Here is a 20,001-nt window from a genome sequence, read left to right as displayed (position 1 = left end):
GTCTAAATAAAGGAAAACCTACTTACCAAAAGACACTCATCTACATAAAGTAGAACCAAACCAGTACTGAAACGAGAATCAGCAGAGGTGATGGTATATAAGAGTATATCGTCGATCTGAAAAGGGAGGTAATAGATGAATCTCTACGACCGATAACAGAGAACCTATGAAATAGATCTCCGTTAGGATGACCATTGCATTCAATAGGTAATACTCCCTTCACATCCCTCTGTCATTCACTGCACTCTGAGAGGAACCGGGCTTCAGCATGCTGAGAAGCGCATATCAACGTAGAAATCTAGCACAAACTTACTTCACCACCTCCATAGCAGGCAAAGTTTGTAAAACTGAATTGTGGGTGTGGTGAGGGGTGTATTTATAGGCATTTTGAGGTTTGGGAAACTTTGCCCCTCCTGGTAGGAATGTATATCCCATGCGTCACTAGCTCATGGACTCTTGCCAATTACATGAAAGAAATTATATTTCGATTTTACTGCCGTTTAAACATTCGCATCTTTAGGAAAAAAGACAAAATGATTGGGGACACTAAGGACGATAAACTGGGAACGCTAAACTTGTTTTGATAAAAAAAAAAAAAAAGAATATTTTAATGGACTTTTAGTCTCCTCTATGTATTGATTCATAGGCTAGCAAGAAGTTAAACAAACCTTTCCACTCTTAGCAATCACTGCGCTTCACTTAATTATTTTTTTAAATTGGACAAAAATTGGTAGTGAGCGGGTTCATATCTTATTTGCCATCATGAGCTATATTGATAATTTCATTAATATCTACTTACGGTGGTAATATTTCTGCTGCCATAAATATTTTCTCAACTAGCTCTGACAGTATCGTCAACAAGTGTGCCAAGTTAGCGTTCACATCTTCATTTTTTTCAAGCTTTGACGGATTTAACTTTAATAGAAGAAATATAGTACGGATTAGATTAGAATGACTTCAGTGTTCAGTAAATATTCAAATGACAAATCTGAATAAAAAAATACTAAGTAACATTATTAAAAGAAATAAGATACTCTCTAAATGACTAACTTGCTAGACCTTATGTCAAGCACATTTTACATGAAAAGAACATGACATGGTTTAAGGATACAACTTCTTTTATTGATGTAACAAACACACTAAATCAGTGTAGTTCCCTGAAAAATAAAGGGACCAAATTAAACTTTCATGATTCAAATAGAGCACTCTAAAAAAATAAAAGAAAAAAACATTCCAATTGACGTCTATTATACAAATATACACCATCTTTTTATATGCAGTAACTACTGAGCAAGTGCAAGAATTCATTGTATATGCATTTTGTGATTGGCTGACATGAACCAAAGGGAAGGGAAATTGAACTAATTTGTAGTGCAAAAGTTTACTGCTTTTTTGAAATTGTACTGCATTTGTATAATGCACTTGTTGATTATGCAAATTAACTGTATTTAATGTTCTTTAACAGTGAAATAATGGCTTGGGGGAGTCTGTGGGGAATTTTAGTAGTTACTTTTTTTTTTTTTTTTTTAAAGTACCAGTACAGAAGGAAGCAGGCATATAAGCAGTAGTAATGCTTATCTCCATTACACTTGTGAGACCCATCATCTCTGAACCCCCCCCCCCCCTTTCCATGAATAACGAAATGTGAATAGATGAGGTGTAGAACGGGTGTAGAACGGTGAGAGGAGTCAAATTTTGTATTTACTATAATGAAAGGCCCTCAGTGCATTTTAGCTTTAAAAGTTGAAGTGATGGTAAACTTCTCCTTTCTAAAATCAGATCTGGAATGTTAGTGATATTTAAAATGGAGTTTATCAGTTTTAATGAAGATGCACTATAACTTACTTTTTAATATAAATCAAAATCTGTTTTAATTGGCACAATAAAGCAATAATGTTTTAAATACAGTTGGTGGTGCTGCTATATAATTCTTTTGAACCGTTTACTTTTTAATATAGATATGAAATTAAAATTCCCTGCGCTCTGCCGCCCACTTCAAAAACACATTATTCTTACCTGATAATTTCCCTTTCTTCTGTTGGAAAGATTCCACAGCTGCATTCATTACTTTTGGGAAATAAGAACCTGGCCACCAGGAGGAGGCAAAGACACCCCAGCCAAAGGCTTAAATACTCCTCCCACTTCCCTCATCCCCCAGTCATTCTGCCGAGGAACAAGGAACAGTAGAAGAAATATTGGAGTAAAAAAATGTGCCAGAAGAATAAAGAGACGCCCCACGTTGAAAAAGGGTGGGGAGCTGTGGACTCTTTCCAACGGAAGAAAAACAGAATTTATGCTTACCTGATAAATTACTTTCTCTTGCGGTGTATCCAGTCCACGGATTCATCCTTACTTGTGGGATATTCTCATTCCCCACAGGAAGTGGCAAAGAGAGCACACAGCAAAGCTGTCCATATAGCTCCCCCTCCAGCTCCGCCCCCAGTCATTTGACCGATGGTTAGGAGAAAAAGGAGAAACCATAGGGTGCAGTGGTGACTGTAGTTTAAACAAGAAATTTTAACCTGACTTAAATGCCAGGGTGGGCCGTGGACTGGATACACCGCAAGAGAAAGTAATTTATCAGGTAAGCATAAATTCTGTTTTCTCTTGCAAGGTGTATCCAGTCCACGGATTCATCCTTACTTGTGGGATACCAATACCAAAGCTTTAGGACACGGATGAAGGGAGGGACAAGACAGCTAACCTAAACGGAAGGCACCACTGCTTGCAAAACCTTTCTCCCAAAAATAGCCTCCGAAGAAGCAAAAGTATCGAATTTGTAAAATTTGGCAAAAGTATGCAGTGAAGACCAAGTCGCTGCCTTACAAATCTGTTCAACAGAAGCCTCATTCTTGAAAGCCCATGTGGAAGCCACAGCTCTGGTGGAATGAGCTGTAATTCGTTCAGGAGGCTGCTGCCCAGCAGTCTCATAAGCCAATCGGATGATGCTTTTCAGCCAGAAGGAAAGAGAGGTAGCAGTCGCTTTCTGACCTCTCCTCTTACCAGAATAAACGACAAACAAGGATGATGTTTGTATGAAATCTTTAGTTGCTTGTAAATAGAATTTCAAAGCATGGACCACATCAAGATTGTGTAAAAGCCGTTCCTTCTTAGAAGCTGGATTAGGACACAGGGAAGGAACAATAATTTCCTGGTTAATATTCTTATTAGAAACCACCTTATAAGAAAAACAGGTTTGGTACGTAAAACTACCTTATCTGCATGGAACACCAGATAGGGTGAATTACACTGCAAGGCAGACAATTCTGAAACTCTTCGAGCAGAAGATATAGCTACCAAAAACAAAACTTTCCAAGATAATAACTTAATATCTATGGAATGTAAAGGTTCAAACGGAAACCCTTGAAGAACTGAAAGAACTAAATTTAGACTCCATGGAGGAGCCACAGGTCTATAGACAGGCTTGATTCTGACTAAAGCCTGTACAAATGCTTGAACGTCTGGTACTTCTGCCAGACGCTTGTGTAAAAGGATAGACAGAGCGGATATCTGTCCCTTTAAGGAACTAGCTGACAAACCTTTCTCCAATCCTTCTTGGAGAAAAGACAATATCCTTGGAATCCTAATCTTACTCCACGAGTAACCCTTGGATTCACACCAAAAAAGATATTTCCGCCATATCTTATGGTAAATTTTCCTGGTGACAGGCTTTCTAGCCTGGATCAGAGTATCTATGACTGATTCAGAGAAACCACGCTTGGATAGAATTAAGCGTTCAATCTCCAAGCAGTCAGCTGCAGAGAAACTAGATTTGGATGCTTGAATGGACCCTGTATTAGAAGATCCTGCCTCGTTGGCAGTGTCCATGGTGGGACAGATGACATGTCCACTAGGTCTGCATATCAAGTCCTGCGTGGCCACGCAGGCGCTATCAGAATTACTGAAGCCTTCTCCTGTTTGATTCTGGCTACCAGCCGATGGAGAAGGGGAAACGGTGGAAAGACATAAGCTAGACTGAAGGACCAAGGCGCTACCAGAGCATCTATCAATGCCGCCTTGGGGTCCCTGGACCTGGATCCGTAAAGAGGATGTTTGGTGTTCTGACGAGACGCCATCAGATCCAATTCTGGAATGCCCCATAGCTGGGTCAGCTGGGAAAAAACCTCCGGGTGGAGTTCCCACTCCCCCGGGTGAAAAGTCTGACGACTTAGGAAATCCGCTTCCCAGTTGTCTACTCCTGGGATGTGAATTGCAGATAGATGGCAAGAGTGATCCTCCGCCCACCTGATTATTTTGGTTACTTCCTTCATCGCTAAGGAACTCTTTGTTCCTCCCTGATGATTGATGTATGCTACAGTCGTGATGTTGTCAGACTGAAATCTGATGAATTTGGCCGCCGCTAGCTGAGGCCATGCCTGGAGCGTGTTGAATATCGCTCTCGGTTCCAAAATGTTTATCGGGAGAAGAGACTCTTCCCGAGACCATAGGCCCTGAGCTTTCAGGGAGTCCCAGACCGCACCCCAGCTTAACAGACTGGCGTCGGTCGTTACAATGATCCACTCCGGTCTGCGGAAGCACATTCCCTGAGACAGGTGATCCTGAGACAACCACCAGAGAAGAGAATCTCTGGTCTTCTGATCCAGTTGGATTTGAGGAGACAAATCTGCATACTCCCCATTCCACTGTTTGAGCATGCACAATTGCAGTGGCCTGAGATGAATTCGAGCAAAAGGGACTACGTCCATTGCTGCTACCATTAATCCGATTACCTCCATGCACTGAGCTACAGATGGCCGATGAATGGAATGAAGAGCTCGGCAAGTAGTTAAAAGCTTTAACCTTCTGACCTCCATCAGAAATATTTTCATTTCTACCGAGTCTATTAGTGTTCCCAGGAAGGGAATCCTTGTGAGCGGGGTCAGTGAACTTTTTTCGGTGTTCACCTTCCACCCGTGAGACCTTAGAAAGGCCAGAACAATCTCCGTATGAGCCTTGGCTCTGGGAAAAGACGACGCCTGTATTAAGATGTCGTCCAGATAAGGTGCTACTGCAATGTCCCACGGTCTTAGTACCGCTAGAAGGGACCCTAGCACCTTTGTGAAAATTCTGGGAGCGGTGGCCAACCCGAAGGGAAGGGCCACGAACTGGTAATGCTTGTCCAGAAAGGCGAACCTTAGGAACTGATGGTGATCTTTGTGGATAGGAATGTGAAGGTAAGCATCCTTTAGATCCACGGTAGTTATATATTGACCTTCCTGGATCATCTGTAAGATTGTCCGAATGGTCTCCATTTTAAATGATGGAACTCGGAGGAATTTGTTTAGAATTTTTAGATCCAGGATTGGCCTGAAAGTTCCTTCCTTTTTGGGAACCACAAACAGGTTTGAGTAAAAACCCAGTCCTTATTCTGTAATTGGGACTGGATGTATCACTCCCATCTTGAGTAGATCTTCTACACAGCATAAGAACGCCTCTTTCTTTGTCTGGTCTGAAGACAGACGAGAAATGTGGAACCTTCCCCTTGGAGAGGAGTCCTTGAATTCTAGAAGATATCCCTGAGCAACGATCTCGAATACCCAGGGATCGGGAACATCTCTTGCCCAAGCCTGAGCAAAGAGAGAGAGTCTGCCCCCTACCAGATCCGGTCCCGGATCGAGGGCTACCCCTTCATGCTGTCTTAGTAGCAGCCGCAGGCTTTTTGGCCTGTTTACCCTTGTTCCAGCCCTGCAAAGGCTTCCAGGTTGCCTTGGGCTGTGAAGCGTTACCCTCTTGCTTTGCGGTTGCAGAGGTTGAAGCAGGACCGCTCCTGAAGCTGCGAAAGGAACGAAAATTAGCCTTGTTTTTAGCCTTAAAAGGCCTATCTTGCGGGAGGGCATGGCCCTTTCCCCCAGTGATATCCGAAATAATCTCTTTCAACTCAGGCCCGAAAAGGGTCTTTCCCTTGAAAGGAATAATTAGTCATTTTGTTTTGAACGATACGTCGGCCGACCATGACTTGAGCCAAAGCGCTCTGCGCGCCATAATGGCAAAACCAGATTTTTCGCCGCTAACTTAGCTAATTGCAAAGCGGCATCTGTGATAAAAGAATTAGCCAGCTTTAGAGCTTTAATTCTATCCATAATTTCGTCGTATGAGGTCTCCGTCTGGAGCGACGACTCCAGCGCCTCAAACCAAAAAGCTGCTGCAGTAGTTACAGGAATAATGCAGGCAATAGGTTGGGGAAGGAAACCTTGTTGAACAAATATTTTTTTTAGTAAACCTTCTAATTTTTTGTCCATAGGATCTTTGAAAGCACAACTATCTTCAATTGGTATGGTTGTGCGCTTGGCTAGTGTTGAAACTGCCCCCTCTACCTTAGGGACCGTCTGCCACGCGTCCCGCCTGGGATCAGTTATGGGGAACATTTTCTTAAAGATAGGAGGGGGAACAAAAGGTACACCTGGTCTCTCCCACTCCCTAGCAACAATATCCGCCACCGTCTTAGGGATTGGAAACGCATCAGTGTATACAGGGACTTCTAGATATTTGTCCATTTTACACAATTTCTCTGGGACAACCATAGGGTTACAATCATCCAGAGTTGATAAAACCTCCCGAAGCAATAAGCGGAGGTGTTCCAATTTAAATTTAAACGCTAGTGAATCTGATTCTGCCCGCTGAGAAACTTTTCCTGAGTCAGAAATTTCTCCCTCAGACATTACATCCCTCCCCCTACTTCAGAGTGTTGTGAGGGTACATCAGATAAACCTCCCAAAGCTTCCGACTGCTCCTCATCTGTTCTTAAAACAGAGCTATCGCGCTTTTTAGGGAAAACTGGCAGTTTGGATAGAAAGGCCGCAAGGGAATTATCCATGACTGTTGCTAGTTGTTGCAGTGTAATAGGTGCCAATGCAATAGAGGTACTAGGTATCGCTTGAGCGGGTGTAACTGGTGATGACACATGGGGAGAGGAAGGCGGACTATCCTCATTACCTTCAGTCAAAGAATCATCTAGGGCTATATTTTTAAGTGACGCAATATGATCTTTAAAGTGTATAGACACATTAGTGCACTTGGGACACATTTTGAGTGGGGGTTCCACCATGGCTTCTGAACACATAGAGCAAGGCTTTTCCTTAGTGTCAGACATGTTTAACAGATTAGTATTATGCACAAGCAGGCTTGGAAAAACACTTATCAAGTAAAAAAACACAATTTGCAATAAATGGTACTGTGCCTTATAAAAGCGCACACAATTTTACAAAACGGTGAAAAATGAACCAAATCTTTTGAAATTTTTACAGTATGTGCCTAATGCTTCGATATGATTGCACAGCAAGTTTCCGCCTGATTAACCCTTTAATGCCCAAACCGGAGCCGCCTAAAGCAAACAACCGGTTAATAAACTACAGTACCTTGCCACAGCAGCCTGCTGTGGCCCTACCTTCCCTTAAGGATTGGATTTGAGAAAATCAAGCCTCTTGAAGTCCTCAAGCAGTCTCTGGACCCATGTGAAGCAGCATGCAAAGAAATCTGTCTGAATAAACTGCGCAACTAAGGCGCAAAATTAGGCCCCTCCCACTTCACTCCGGAGTTGTGGGGCCTTCAGAACCCAATTTAGGTGACTAAAAATAATGCCATGTGGAATAAAACCCCAAATAAAACACACCAAAAGTGCTTTAAAAGTGTCAAAATTAAGTATTTGTTAAATAAAATAATCGATTGCCCTGTAAAAATGTTAACCAGTCTATTGAGCCCTCTTAAATAAGGCTCTAGTTCTATACCAAGTCTCAGAACATGGCTTACCCTTCCCTCATGGGGATTCTTGTCAGTCTTCTAGCATTATCTTGTCTTGACTAGAAAAAAATGACTGAAACATACCTCAAAGCAGTTAAGCCTGCAAACTGTTCCCCCCCAACTGAAATTTTCTGGTACTCCTCAGTACTTTCTGCCAGAGAGTAATTAGCACAAACCGGTACTATTTAAAAATAAACTTTTGATTGAAGATATAAAACTACAAATCTAACACCACATTCACTTTACCCTCCCGTGGAGATGCCCTATCTGTTAGAGCGGCAAAGAGAATGACTGGGGGGCGGAGCTGGAGGGGGAGCTATATGGACAGCTTTGCTGTGTGCTCTCTTTGCCACTTCCTGTGGGGAATGAGAATATCCCACAAGTAAGGATGAATCCGTGGACTGGATACACCTTGCAAGAGAAAGGAAATTATCAGGTAAGCATAATTTATGTTTTTCTTCCTAATTGGAAAGAGTCCACAGCTGCATTCATTACTTTTGGGAAAACAATAACCAAATAAAGAGGACACTAAATGCCAAAATGGGCGGGTACAATAGGCGGCCCATTCTGAGGGCACTAAGCCAGAAACCACTACCCTAATGAGGGGAACACCAGCCTAAACCCTCCAAGGAATAAGGCAAGGAAGAACCAAAGGGGAACCGAAAGGTCACCACAAACTCCATAAAAGGAAAAAAAAACAATAGCGAGCACAGCAAACAAATACCCAAATGGGTCCTGACAAGGGGAGGCTACGCCCAGACTAAGCAGAAACCAGAGGTTTAGGACCGGGCCTCGAACAGAGAAAACTCTCTCAACATTGTGCAAAAGCACCGAAAGACAACTGAAGACTGAGTCCTCACATCGTCACAACTAAGAATATCGTATTCAGACAAAAAAAAGAACATTTAACAGACCCAGACACCTGAGTCAAGAACATGTAGTCATCATTAGGATGACACAGAAGAATACTTGCTGAGAAGTAAAAAGCAGCCAGCAAGAGAACAGATTGAAAAAGGAGAACTCCCAGACAGAGGGCACACTGTAGGCAATCGAGCCGCTAGACCTACACACAGGGCTCCAAAAGGGGAAGCACATAACCTCAACGAGACCCACTGCACCCCCAAGAGAGGGAGAGGTTACACCTAGAACCCGAAGGTGAATGGTAACCCGGGACCCTCAGCTTGTAAACCCAGGGGGCTAGCTACAATGCCAACCTAGATCCCAAAGTTGACAGCGCATCTCAGAACCCACTCCCAACCGGACCAGCCCAAGCGTCGGTAGGTCTTGAAAACAGGGAAACAGAAGAACCCCAACACCAGCTCAAAAACGAGCGGAAGAATGGCCACAGCCATCTCAACAGTGCATGGGTGCAAACCCGACTCCTTAGAAACAGACAACAAGGCTGTAGACCCAAAGGAATCTAACAAAAGGCCCACTGTAGTCTCGACACAGAGTCAGCAAGACTCCAGAAGGAACGTAACAACCCAGAGAAAAACACCCTCTCTGAAAGGTTAACTCTCAGTTCCAACCTCCTGAATCCAAGAGAATCCCTAAGAAAAGTGACCACACCTCCATAAGAAGGAAAATAAGCCCACACCCTAAGAAAAGGGATGGGGCCAAAAAAGCAGAGCACCTGCCCACAAGACACAAAGCCACAGGCTAAAGGAGAGATCAATATCCAACTCAGATGAACTTGGAAGGAATCCCCCTAAGGAATTAGCTTGCTAACACACATCCAATGTGCAATAGCTGCAGCAGAGACACTGCAAACCCATTCGCCTGCAGAGCAGTGAATCCATAAGGTTACCACAGCAAGCTGACCAAGGGAAACGACCATAAAAGGCGTAAGTCAAGCCCAATGAGCATCAGCACGAAGACAACCTAGCCAACCGTGACCAGGTCAATTAGTCCAAGTAAAAGGATATAGCCCAAGTTCCCAGGAACTGGGGAAACCCGAACCAGCCCTAGAGCCAAAAAGTCCAGCAACAACTCCACAAAGGAAAACACCGAGCGAAGCCTCAACAACTGGAAGCACCAGGGAGAAAACAGATCTGAGCCCCCAATTGTTTAAACAAACAATATCCGAGAACTTAACACCCCGTCTGACATAAAAAAACAGACCACAGGGAGAAATCAATGCAATATCCAGATCAACCTCACGGAACCCATCGATCCTCTAGATTGCCACATAAATCCTCCCTCAGAGGGGAATAAGGAAAACAGATAGGACATCCTATAGGATGAAAATAAAATACAAGGCAACCCGTAGGTTAACGCCCAAGAAGAAACAGGCCTACGACAGGACCAGCCAAACGGAGCCCTCTAAAGTAACAGAATCCTCCATCGCTAGTGCAGTAACCGGAGAACTAGAGATATAAAAGATCTTATTTTATTCAAAAAACGGCACCCTTATACCCCAATGGCTGGGGCACTCACCACCTCCTATGACCTAGACAGTACAGAGATTTATGACTCCCCTCTGATAGTCCAGTCAGGAGAGAGGCAATGAATCACATAGTGCACAATGCAGGACTGACCCTGCTATGAGAGAAAGCGCACCAAGCTTGTAAGCTGCATGGCTCTCAAAGTGAAGGTGAAACCTGTATGTTCCATAACAGCCCATGAGCCTAACATCTCACACATAAAGCAGCAGAAAATCAAATAAACATATAAGATTATTATTCCCCCCTGTTCAATAATCCCCCTAAGGAGATATTAACCCTTGTTTCTGTAAAGATAAAAGGCGCCACACTTACACTGTGACCCTGTCTTCTGTGTTAACATTATGTAATAAAAAATTAAACAATCTTACCAGAATCTACGCCGTTGAACAGGAACACGGCCCTTCAAGTGTGACAGGTTAGTAGCATCGCTCCTGACATGGACTTGAGAGAAGCAGTCTGCGAAACTCGTCAACGCCGATTGCTGTAGGAGCTGTTAATATGAGTCGAGATGGTGTCGCAAAGGGAAGCTCCCTCTGAATCTCCTGACTCTAACGTTCACCCAGGCCCTCAAGTTGAGAAGCTTATAGGCCTACTTAAAACTCCTGTCCCATTTGCGAAGAGTAGTACCTTCCATAAGAGACAAAACAAATTCTGACACTTCTCTGCCAACCTCCTGGGACGAAAGGCAAAGAATGACTGGGGGATGAGGAAGTGGGAGGAGTATTTAAGCCTTTGGCTGGGGTGTGTTTGCCTCCTCCTGGTGGCCAGGTTCTTATTTCTGTAAAAAGTATCATTTTGGATTACAATTTCTTGTTGAATTCAGACTTAATATCTAAACCAGTTTCTTGGGACAAGTGAAACTAACTGGAGATGATATCTCTCTGAACAGCGCTTCAAAGGATTAAACCAGTTTCTATCTCCTTGCAAATATGTACTAAACTGGAAAACAACAGATAGTATCTCTGAACAGAACTTCCAAGTATGACCTTATCACAGAGTAGCTAAAGACTTATGAAGTCCTTGGTAAGGGTCAGTACCATAACTTCATATCATTCCTGGAACTTCAAAGGACATATATAGCCCATGTTCTTATAAAAGGGTAATAAACATCATTGTCCAACATCAAAAGGAGGCTAACAGCTTATGCCCTGGAGTCCTGTCAAATGTGTTGTCCAACATCAAAGGAGGCTAACAGCTTATGCCCTGGAGTCCTGTCAAATGTCATTTCTTGGACAAGGGTGACACCTACAGGTAGCTGGCTACTTTTGCTGGGATTTATCAACTGGACATTTAAGCATTTGATTGGTTAAGACAATCTTCAAGGTGGGGCTATATTGCTTTAAATATGCTGTGTAAAGAACAGACAAAGAAGGACAAAATAACACCAAAGGTAATAGAGACAGACTTCATATTTCTTTGCTTGCACACACCCACAGGCATTAGTCTATAGTGTAGATAGACTAGAGGATGAGAGCCTTGTATGTTAGACGCTTCTCTCACCACTGATGTATAGATTTATCATTTAATAAATGTATCCTTTTTTATAGGACTAGTGTAAGTATCTTTCTTTAAATAAGGTAAATGGATTATAAGGAAAAGACTGACACTGATTTTAGTCACTGACCCAATATTAGAAAAGGGGCTTTTTTCACAATTTCCCAAAAGTAATTAATGCAGCTGTGGACTCTTTCCAATTAGGAAGAAAAATCTATTTTTCTGTGAGTTAACCATTTGAATTGTTCTCCAATCAGCACTCTAGCTATAACAAAAGAGCCATATGGAGAGAGCTCTGATTGGACAACAATTAAAACCGTTCTCACAAAAAAATTGACTTCTGAAGTGGGCGGCAGAGCACAGGGAATTTGAATTTCATATCTATATTAAAAAATAAGTAATAGAACATCTTCATTACAACTAAGATATCCCTTCCAGATCTGATTTTAAGAAGGGGAGAGTTTACCATCACTTTAATATAAATCAAAATGCATATGCTATGTTGCAAATGCATACAAAGAGAGAAGCGCTCTACAAGAATGAAAAAAACAGCTCAGTAGCTTGTTCTATGGAGAGTTACCACCTCTTTTAGCCCAGTTGAGCTTTTCACAGAGGAAACTTTTTCTGACGTATATCAGTCTGATCCCGCCAAGGTCAAAACGATCGTCTGGGGTTGCCATGTTCCTTGTTCAGAGGAGAATTGCCTGGTATATTGGGTCTGGACTGACCCAACTTGGCGGGCTCAGAGAGACTTCTCTCCTAGGGAGTAACTTGCCATAGAACAAGCTATTGAGTTGTTGTTCGTTCCTGGTAGAGCGCTTCTCTCTTTGTATGCTATTCTATGTTGCATGCACTAATTACCATTTTACTGGCTTTCCTCTGGCACTTGCACAAGATGGATATACCACTACTGTTGGCCTCTTATACACCCCTCCCTCTCCCTACTATACTCAGACCATATGCCAGGGCTAATAAACTGGCTCTAAAACTTATTAAAATACAAAATTAAAGAAAACTGGTGTACGGGTCTCTATTCTGAAATACATAACATAGAAGACAGGGAGGAGAGGGCAGATTTATAGCAAGATGTATGTGAGCTATAAAAAGAAAATGTATGCGTACCTAATAAATTTATTTCTTTTTAGACACGATGAGTCCACGGATCATCATTCTTACTTGTGGGGTTTCACCTCCTGGTCAGCAGGAGGAGGCAAAGAGCACCACAGCAGAGCTGCTATATATAGCTCCTCCCTTCCCTCCCACTCCAGTCATTCGACCGAATTTAGGAAGAGAAAGGAAAAGACAAGGTGCAAGGGTGTCTGAAGTTTACAAAAAAGAACAACCTGTCTTAAGAGAACAGGGCGGGCCGTGGACTCAACGTGTCTAAAAAGAAACAAATTTATCAGGTAAGCATATATTTTCTTTTTAAAGACAAAATGAGTCCACGGATCATCATCCTTACTTGTGGGATACAATACCAAATCTAGAGTACACGGATGATAAGGGAGGGACAAGACAGGGAATCTAAACGGAAGGCACCACTGCTTGAAGAACCTTTCTCCCAAAAGCAGCCCCAGCCGAGGCAAAAGTATTACATTTGTAAAATTTAGAAAAAGTGTGAAGAGAGGACCAAGTTGCAGCCTTACAAATCTGTTCTACAGAAGCCTCATTTTTGAATGCCCATGAGGAAGCAAAAGCCCTAGTAGAGTGAGCCGTAACTCTTTCAGGAGGCTGCTGTCCAGCAGTCTCATATGCAAAGCGGATGATACTCATCGACCAAAAAGAAAGAGGTAGCCGTAGCTTTCTGACCCTTACGTTTTCCTGAGAAAATTACAGAGAAGAAGACTGACGAAAGTCCTTAGTTGCTTGTAAGTAAAACTTTAAAGCACGGACAACGTCCAAATTGTGCAGAAGACGTTCTTTCTGAGAAGGATTAGGACACAAGGAAGGAACAACAATCTCCTGATTAATATTCCTGTCTGAAACAACCTTAGGAAGGAACCCTAGTTTAGTATGTAAGACTACCTTATCCGAATGGAAAATAAGATAAGGTGAATTGTATTGCAATGCCAAAAGCTCAGACACTCTTCGAGCTGAGGAAATGGTAACAATAAATAAAACTTTCCAAGATAACAACTTAATATCCAAGGAATGCATAGGCTCAAACGGAGCCCCTTGAAGAACTTTAAGAACGAAATTCAGACTCCATGGAGGAGAAATTGGCTTGAACACAGGCCTGATCCTAACCAAGGCCTGACAAAAGGATCGAACATCTGACAGACGTTTGTGTAACAAAATAGATAAGGCAGAGATCTGACCCTTTAGGGAACTTGCCGATAAACCCTTCTCCAATCCTTCTTGGAGAAAAGACAAAATTCTGGGAATCCTAACTCTACTCCATGAGTAGCCCTTGGATTCACAACAATAAAGATATTTCCGCCATATCTTATGGTAAATCTTTCTAGTTACAGGCTTACACGTCTGAATCAAGGTCTCTATAACCGAATCAGAAAACCCCCCCTTGGATAGGATTGATCGTTCAATCTCCAAGCAGTCAGCTTCAGCGAAATTAGATTTGGATGAAGGAAGGGTCCTTCAATGGAGAAAGATTCTTCCTCAATGGTAGTCTCCAAGGAGGCAGGGATGACATGTAGACCAGATCGGCATACCAAATCCTGCGAGGCCACGCAGGTGCAATGAGGATCACGGATGCCCTCTCCTGTTTGATTCGAGCAATGACCCGAAGAAGAACGGGGGGAAAAAGATATGCTAGGCTGAAGGACCAAGGAACTGCTAGAGCATCTATCAGTTCCGCCTGGGGATCCCTGGACCTCGATCCATATCTCGGGAGCTTGGCATTCTGACGAGATGCCATGAGATCTAACTCCGGCCGACCCCATTAGAGAATCAGATTGGAGAATACTTCTGGATGGAGTTCCCACTCTCCCGGATGAAAGGTCTGCTTGCTCAGAAAGTCCGCCTCCCAGTTGTCCACCCCTGGGATGTGGATTGCTGACAGATAGCAAGAATGGGCCTCCGCCCACCGGATTATCTTTGCTACCTTGGTCATCGCTAAGGAAATCCTCGTTCCTCCTTGATGATTGATGTAAGCCACTGTTATGCTGTCCGTCTAGAATCTGATGAACTGGGCCGAAGCCAACTGAGGCTAGGCCAGAAGAGCATTGAAGATCGCTCTCAGTTCCACGATGTTTATAGGAAGAACTGAGTCCACACTCCCTGAGCCTTTAGGGAACCCCAGACAGCTCCCTACCCTAGAAGGCTGGCATGTGTTGTCACAATCACCGAGGACGGTCTGCGAAAGCATGTTCCCTGGGATAGATGATCCAGAGACAACCACCATTGAAGTGAGTCCCTTGTCTCCTGTTCCAGGGTTATTCGAGGAGACAAGTCTGCATAATCTCCATTCCACTGCATGTTTAACTGCAGAGGTCTGAAGTGAAACCGAGCAAACGGGATGATGTCCATTGCCGCCACCATCAGTCCGATTACTTCCATACACTGGGCCACTGACGGCCAAGGATTGGACTGAAGAGCTTGACAGGTATCTAGAATCTTTGATTTCCTGACTTCTGTCAGAAAATCCTCATAGACATAGAACCGATTAGAGTTCCCAAGAAAGTCACCCTTGTCTTCGGGATTAAGGAACTCTTTTCCAGATTTACCTTCCACCTGTGAGTTCTCAGGAAGGATAGTACAATGTCGGTATGAGACCTTGCTTGTTGACAAGATGGAGCCTGGATTAGAATATCGTCCAGATAAGGCACCACCGCAATGCCCCGCGGTCTTAGAACCGCCAGCAAAGACCCCAGAACCTTTGTGAAAATTCTGGGTGCCGTGGCCAGCCCGAAAGGAAGAGCCACGAACTGAAAGTGTCCAGAAAGTCAAACCTTAGAAACTTGTGATGATCTCTGTGGATAGGAACATGTAGATATGCATCCTTTAAGTCCACTGTAGTCATGAATTGACCCTCCTGGATCAATGGAAGAATGGTACGAATAGTTTCCATCTTGAATGATGGAACTCTGAGAAACTTGTTTAGACTCTTGAGATCTAATATGGGTCTGAAGGTTCCCTCTTTTTTGGGAACCACAAACAGATTTGAATAAAAACCCTGCCCCTGTTCCTGTACTGGAAAGGGAACAATTACTCCCAGGGAGGAGAGGTCTTTTACACAATGTAAGAATGCCTCTTTTTTTATCTGGTTTGCAGATAATCTTGAAAGAAGAAATCTTCCTCTGGGAGGAAAATTCTTGAATTCCAGTCTGTATCCCTGAGACACTATTTCTACCGCCCAGGAATCCTGAACGTCCCGAACCCAAGCCTGAACGAAGAATGATAGCCTGCCCCCTACCAAATCCGGTCCCGGGATTGGGGGCATGCCCTCCATGCTGTTTTGGAATCAACAGCAGGCTTCTTGGATTGTTTACCCTTGTTCCATGACTGGTTTGGTCTCCAGGTAGATTTAGATTGCGAATAGTTCCCTTCCTGTTTAGAGGAGGAAGAGAAAGAATTCCCCTTAAAATTTCAAAACGAATGAAAATGACTTTGTTGTCCTTTTTGTTTACTTCTCTTATCCTGATGAAGCAATGACCCTTGCCTCCTGTGATATCAGAAATAATTTCCTTCAGGCCCGGTCCGAACAACGTATTCCCCTTGTAAGGAAATGCCAGAAGCTTAGACTTGTATGATACGTCCGCAGACCAGGCTTTTAACCATAAGGCTCTGTGGGCTAGGATAGAAAACCCCAAACTCTTAGCTGCCAATTTAGTAATTTGCAGAGAAGCATCTTTAGAGCTTTAATCCTATCTTGGATCTCCTCTAAAGTGGTTTCAGTTCTGAGGGACTCAGAGAGAGCATCAAACCAATAAGCTGCTGCACTAGTGACCATAGCAATGCACACAGCCTGCTGCAATAGCAGACCGTGGTGAACATAAATCTTTTTAAGTAGACCCTCCAACCTCTTGTCCATTGGATCTTTAAAAGCACAACTATCCTCAATGGGAAAAGTGGTTCGCTTGGCTAGGGTGGAAATAGCTCCTTAATAACTTCTGCCAAGTTTCCCTGATAGCGTCCGCTATAGGAAACATCTTCTTGAAAATAGGAGATGGGGAAAAGGGAATACCTGGTCTCTCCCATTCCTTGGAAGTAATCTCTGTTCGTTTTGGTACTGGAAAAACGTCCGAGTAAGAAGGAACTTCAAAATATCTGTCCAATTAACTCTACTTTGCAGGAGCGATTACTACAGTAGAATCAAAGTCGTCTAAAGTCACCAACACCTCCCTGAGTAACAGGCGGAGGTGTTCTAGTTTAAACCTGAAGGATACAACCTGAATCAGTCAAATGTAATGAACTTTCTGAATCTGAAATTTCGCAGTATGATAGAACCTCCATACCCTCCAACTCAGTTCCCTAGGAGGGTGCATCCGAGATTGCCACCATTGCATCAGAAACCTCACTGACAATATGGTTGTCCTTCCTCTTATGCTTGCCTTGTAGCATAGGAAAAGCAGACAACACATCAGAAATTGTAGAAGACATAATTGCAGCTATGTCTTTTAAGGTAACTCTAGCAGGTGCTGGAGCAGAAGTACAGGGCACGGCTTGCACGGGCATTAAATCTTGGGACACTTGGGGAGAAATCTGCGGCATACTCTGAATCTCATCATTAGACTCCTGAGAAGCATCCACCTTTGAAATATTTTGCTCATGAAAAATCTTTTCCTTATAACTTAAAGCCCTCTTAATACATGAGTGACAAAAATGGATTGGTGGTTCCAAATTAGCATCCAAACATATGGAGCAAGTAACATTTTGCATGGCTCATATGTCCATACTAAAGTACAAAAGGAAAAAAACAAAAATCTTTTTTTTTTTTAAAAAAAAAAATCAAAAACGTTACTGTCTCTTTAAGAGTTCACAAAAGTAACCTTTTTTATTATAAGAAAACATATATCCAAAGCTAATCAAATTGTTCACAAAAACAATTGATACCAGAAAGCAGAGGAAAAAAACAAAACGATACTGTGCCTTTAAATTTTAAAACCGCAACTTTTTTACTGCACTACAGAAAAAAAAAGGAAATTTATGCTTACCTGATAAATTTGTTTCTTTTTAGACACGATGAGTCCACAGATTTCATCCTTACTTGTGGGATTACACCTCCTGGTCAGCAGGAGGAGGCAAAGAGCACCACAGCAGAGCTGTATATATAGCTCCTCCCTTCCCTCCCACTCCAGTCATTCGACCGAAGTTAAGAAGGGAAAGGAAAAGCCAAGGTGCAGAGGTGTCTGAAGTTTACAAAAATTAATAACCTGTCTCATAGAACAGGGCAGGCCGTGGACTCATCGTGTCTAAAAGAAACAATTTTATCAGGTAAGCATAAATTTCCTTTTCTTTTTAAAGACACGATGAGTCCACGGATTTCATCCTTACTTGTGGGATACAATACCAAAGCTAGAGTACACAGATAAGGGAGCGACAAGACAGGGAACCTAAACGGAAGGCACCACTGCTTAAAGAACCCAACTCCCAAAAACAGCCTCAGCTGAGACAAAAGTATCATGCAATGCAAACGTGGTCTACAGAAGCTTCATTATTATTATTATCGGTTATTTGTAGAGCGCCAACAGATTCCGCAGTCTAGGAAGGCAAACCTGAGAAACCGATGATGATCTTTGTGTATCGAAATGTGAATATAAGCATCCTTTAAATCCACTGTAGTCATTATTGACCCTCCTGGATCATAGGAAGGATGGTACGAATAGTCTCCATCTTGAATGATGGGACTCTGAGGAATTTGTTTAAGATTGGTCTGAAGATTGGTCTGAAGATTCCCTCTTTTTTGGGAACCACAAACAGATTTGAATAAAATCCCTGTCCCTGTTCCTCCTTTGGAACTGGACGGATCACTCCCATAAATAGGAGGTCTTGAACACAATGTAAAAAATGCCTCTCTCTTTATCTGGTTTGCAGATAATTGTGAAAGGTGAAATCTCCCATTTGGAGGGGAAGCTTTGAAGTCCAATTTCCAACGCCCAGGGATTCTGGACATTTCTTGCCCAATCCTGGGCGAAGAGCGAAAGTCTGCCCCCTACTAGATCCGTTGCCGGATAGGGGGCCAATCCTTCATGCTGTCTTAGAGGCAGCAGCAGGCTTTTTGGCCTGCTTACCTTTGGTCCAGGTCTGGTTAGGTCTCCAGACCGACTTGGACTGGGCAAAAGTTCCCTCTTGTTTTGTATTAGAGGAAGTTGATGCCACTCTCGCCTTGAAATTTCGAAAGGCACGAAAATTAGTCTGTTTGGCCCTTAATTTGGACCCATCTTGAGGAAGGGCATGACCTTTTCCTCCAGAGATATCAGAAATGATCTCCTTCAAACCAGGCCCGAATAGGGTTTGCCCCTTGAAGGGAATATTAGGCAGCTTAGACTTTGAAGTAACGTCAGCTGACCAAGATTTAAGCCATAGCGCCCTACGCGCCTGAATAGCAAAACCAGAATTCTTAGCCGTTAGTTTAGTCAAATGAACAATGGCATCAGAAACAAAAGAATTGGCTAGCTTAAGTGCTCTAAGCTTGTCAAGTATGTCATCCAATGGGGTCTCTACCTTTAAAAAGCCTCTTCCAGAGACTCAAACCAGAAAGCCGCAGCAGCAGTGACAGGGGCAATGCATGCAAGGGGCTGTAGAATAAAACCTTGTTGAATAAATATTTTCTTAAGGTAACCCTCTAACTTTTTATCCATTGGATCTGAGAAAGCACAACTGTCCTCGACAGGGATAGTAGTACGCTTAGCTAGGGTAGAAACTGCTCCCTCCACCTTAGGGACCGTTTGCCATAAGTCCCCTGTGGTGGCATCTATTGGAAACATTTTTCTTAAAAATAGGAGGGGAAGAGAACGGCACACCTGGTCTATCCCATTCCTTAGTAATAATTTCTGTAAACCTTCTGGGTATTGGAAAAACATCAGTGCACACCGGCACTGCATAGTATTTATCCAGTCTACACAATTTCTCTGGCACTGCAATTGTATCACAGTCATTCAGAGCAGCTAAAACCTCCCTGAGCAACACGTGGAGGTGTTCAAGTTTAAATTTAAATGTTGACTTATCAGAATCAGGTTGAATCCTCTTCCCTGAGTCAGAAAAATCACCCACAGAAAGAAGCTCTCCTTCCTCAGCTTCTGCATATTGTGAGGGGGTATCAGACATAGTTACTAAAGCGTCAGTATGCTCTGTATTTCTTATAACTCCAGAGCTGTGTCGCTTTCCTCGTAACCCAGGTAGTCTGGATAATACCGCTGCCAGGGTA

At 43.0% G+C, this 20,001-nt stretch overlaps 1 protein-coding gene across 1 annotated transcript in view; it reads right to left on the bottom strand.

Annotated features, from left to right (window-relative positions):
- The window catches only part of RASA1 (RAS p21 protein activator 1), a gene marked incomplete in the record, with an annotated part of 550,200 nt that overhangs the window by 109,601 nt on the left and 420,598 nt on the right, over positions 1–20,001 (bottom strand). The window contains 1 exon segment of the mRNA XM_053701476.1: positions 800–915. Coding sequence (XP_053557451.1) covers positions 800–915 — 116 coding nt within the window.

The sequence above is a fragment of the Bombina bombina genome, chromosome 2, assembly GCF_027579735.1.
Source record: "Bombina bombina isolate aBomBom1 chromosome 2, aBomBom1.pri, whole genome shotgun sequence".
NCBI lineage: Eukaryota > Metazoa > Chordata > Amphibia > Anura > Bombinatoridae > Bombina > Bombina bombina.
The sequence above is the reverse complement of the archived record's forward strand: the minus strand, read 5'-3'. Positions and strand labels throughout refer to the sequence as shown.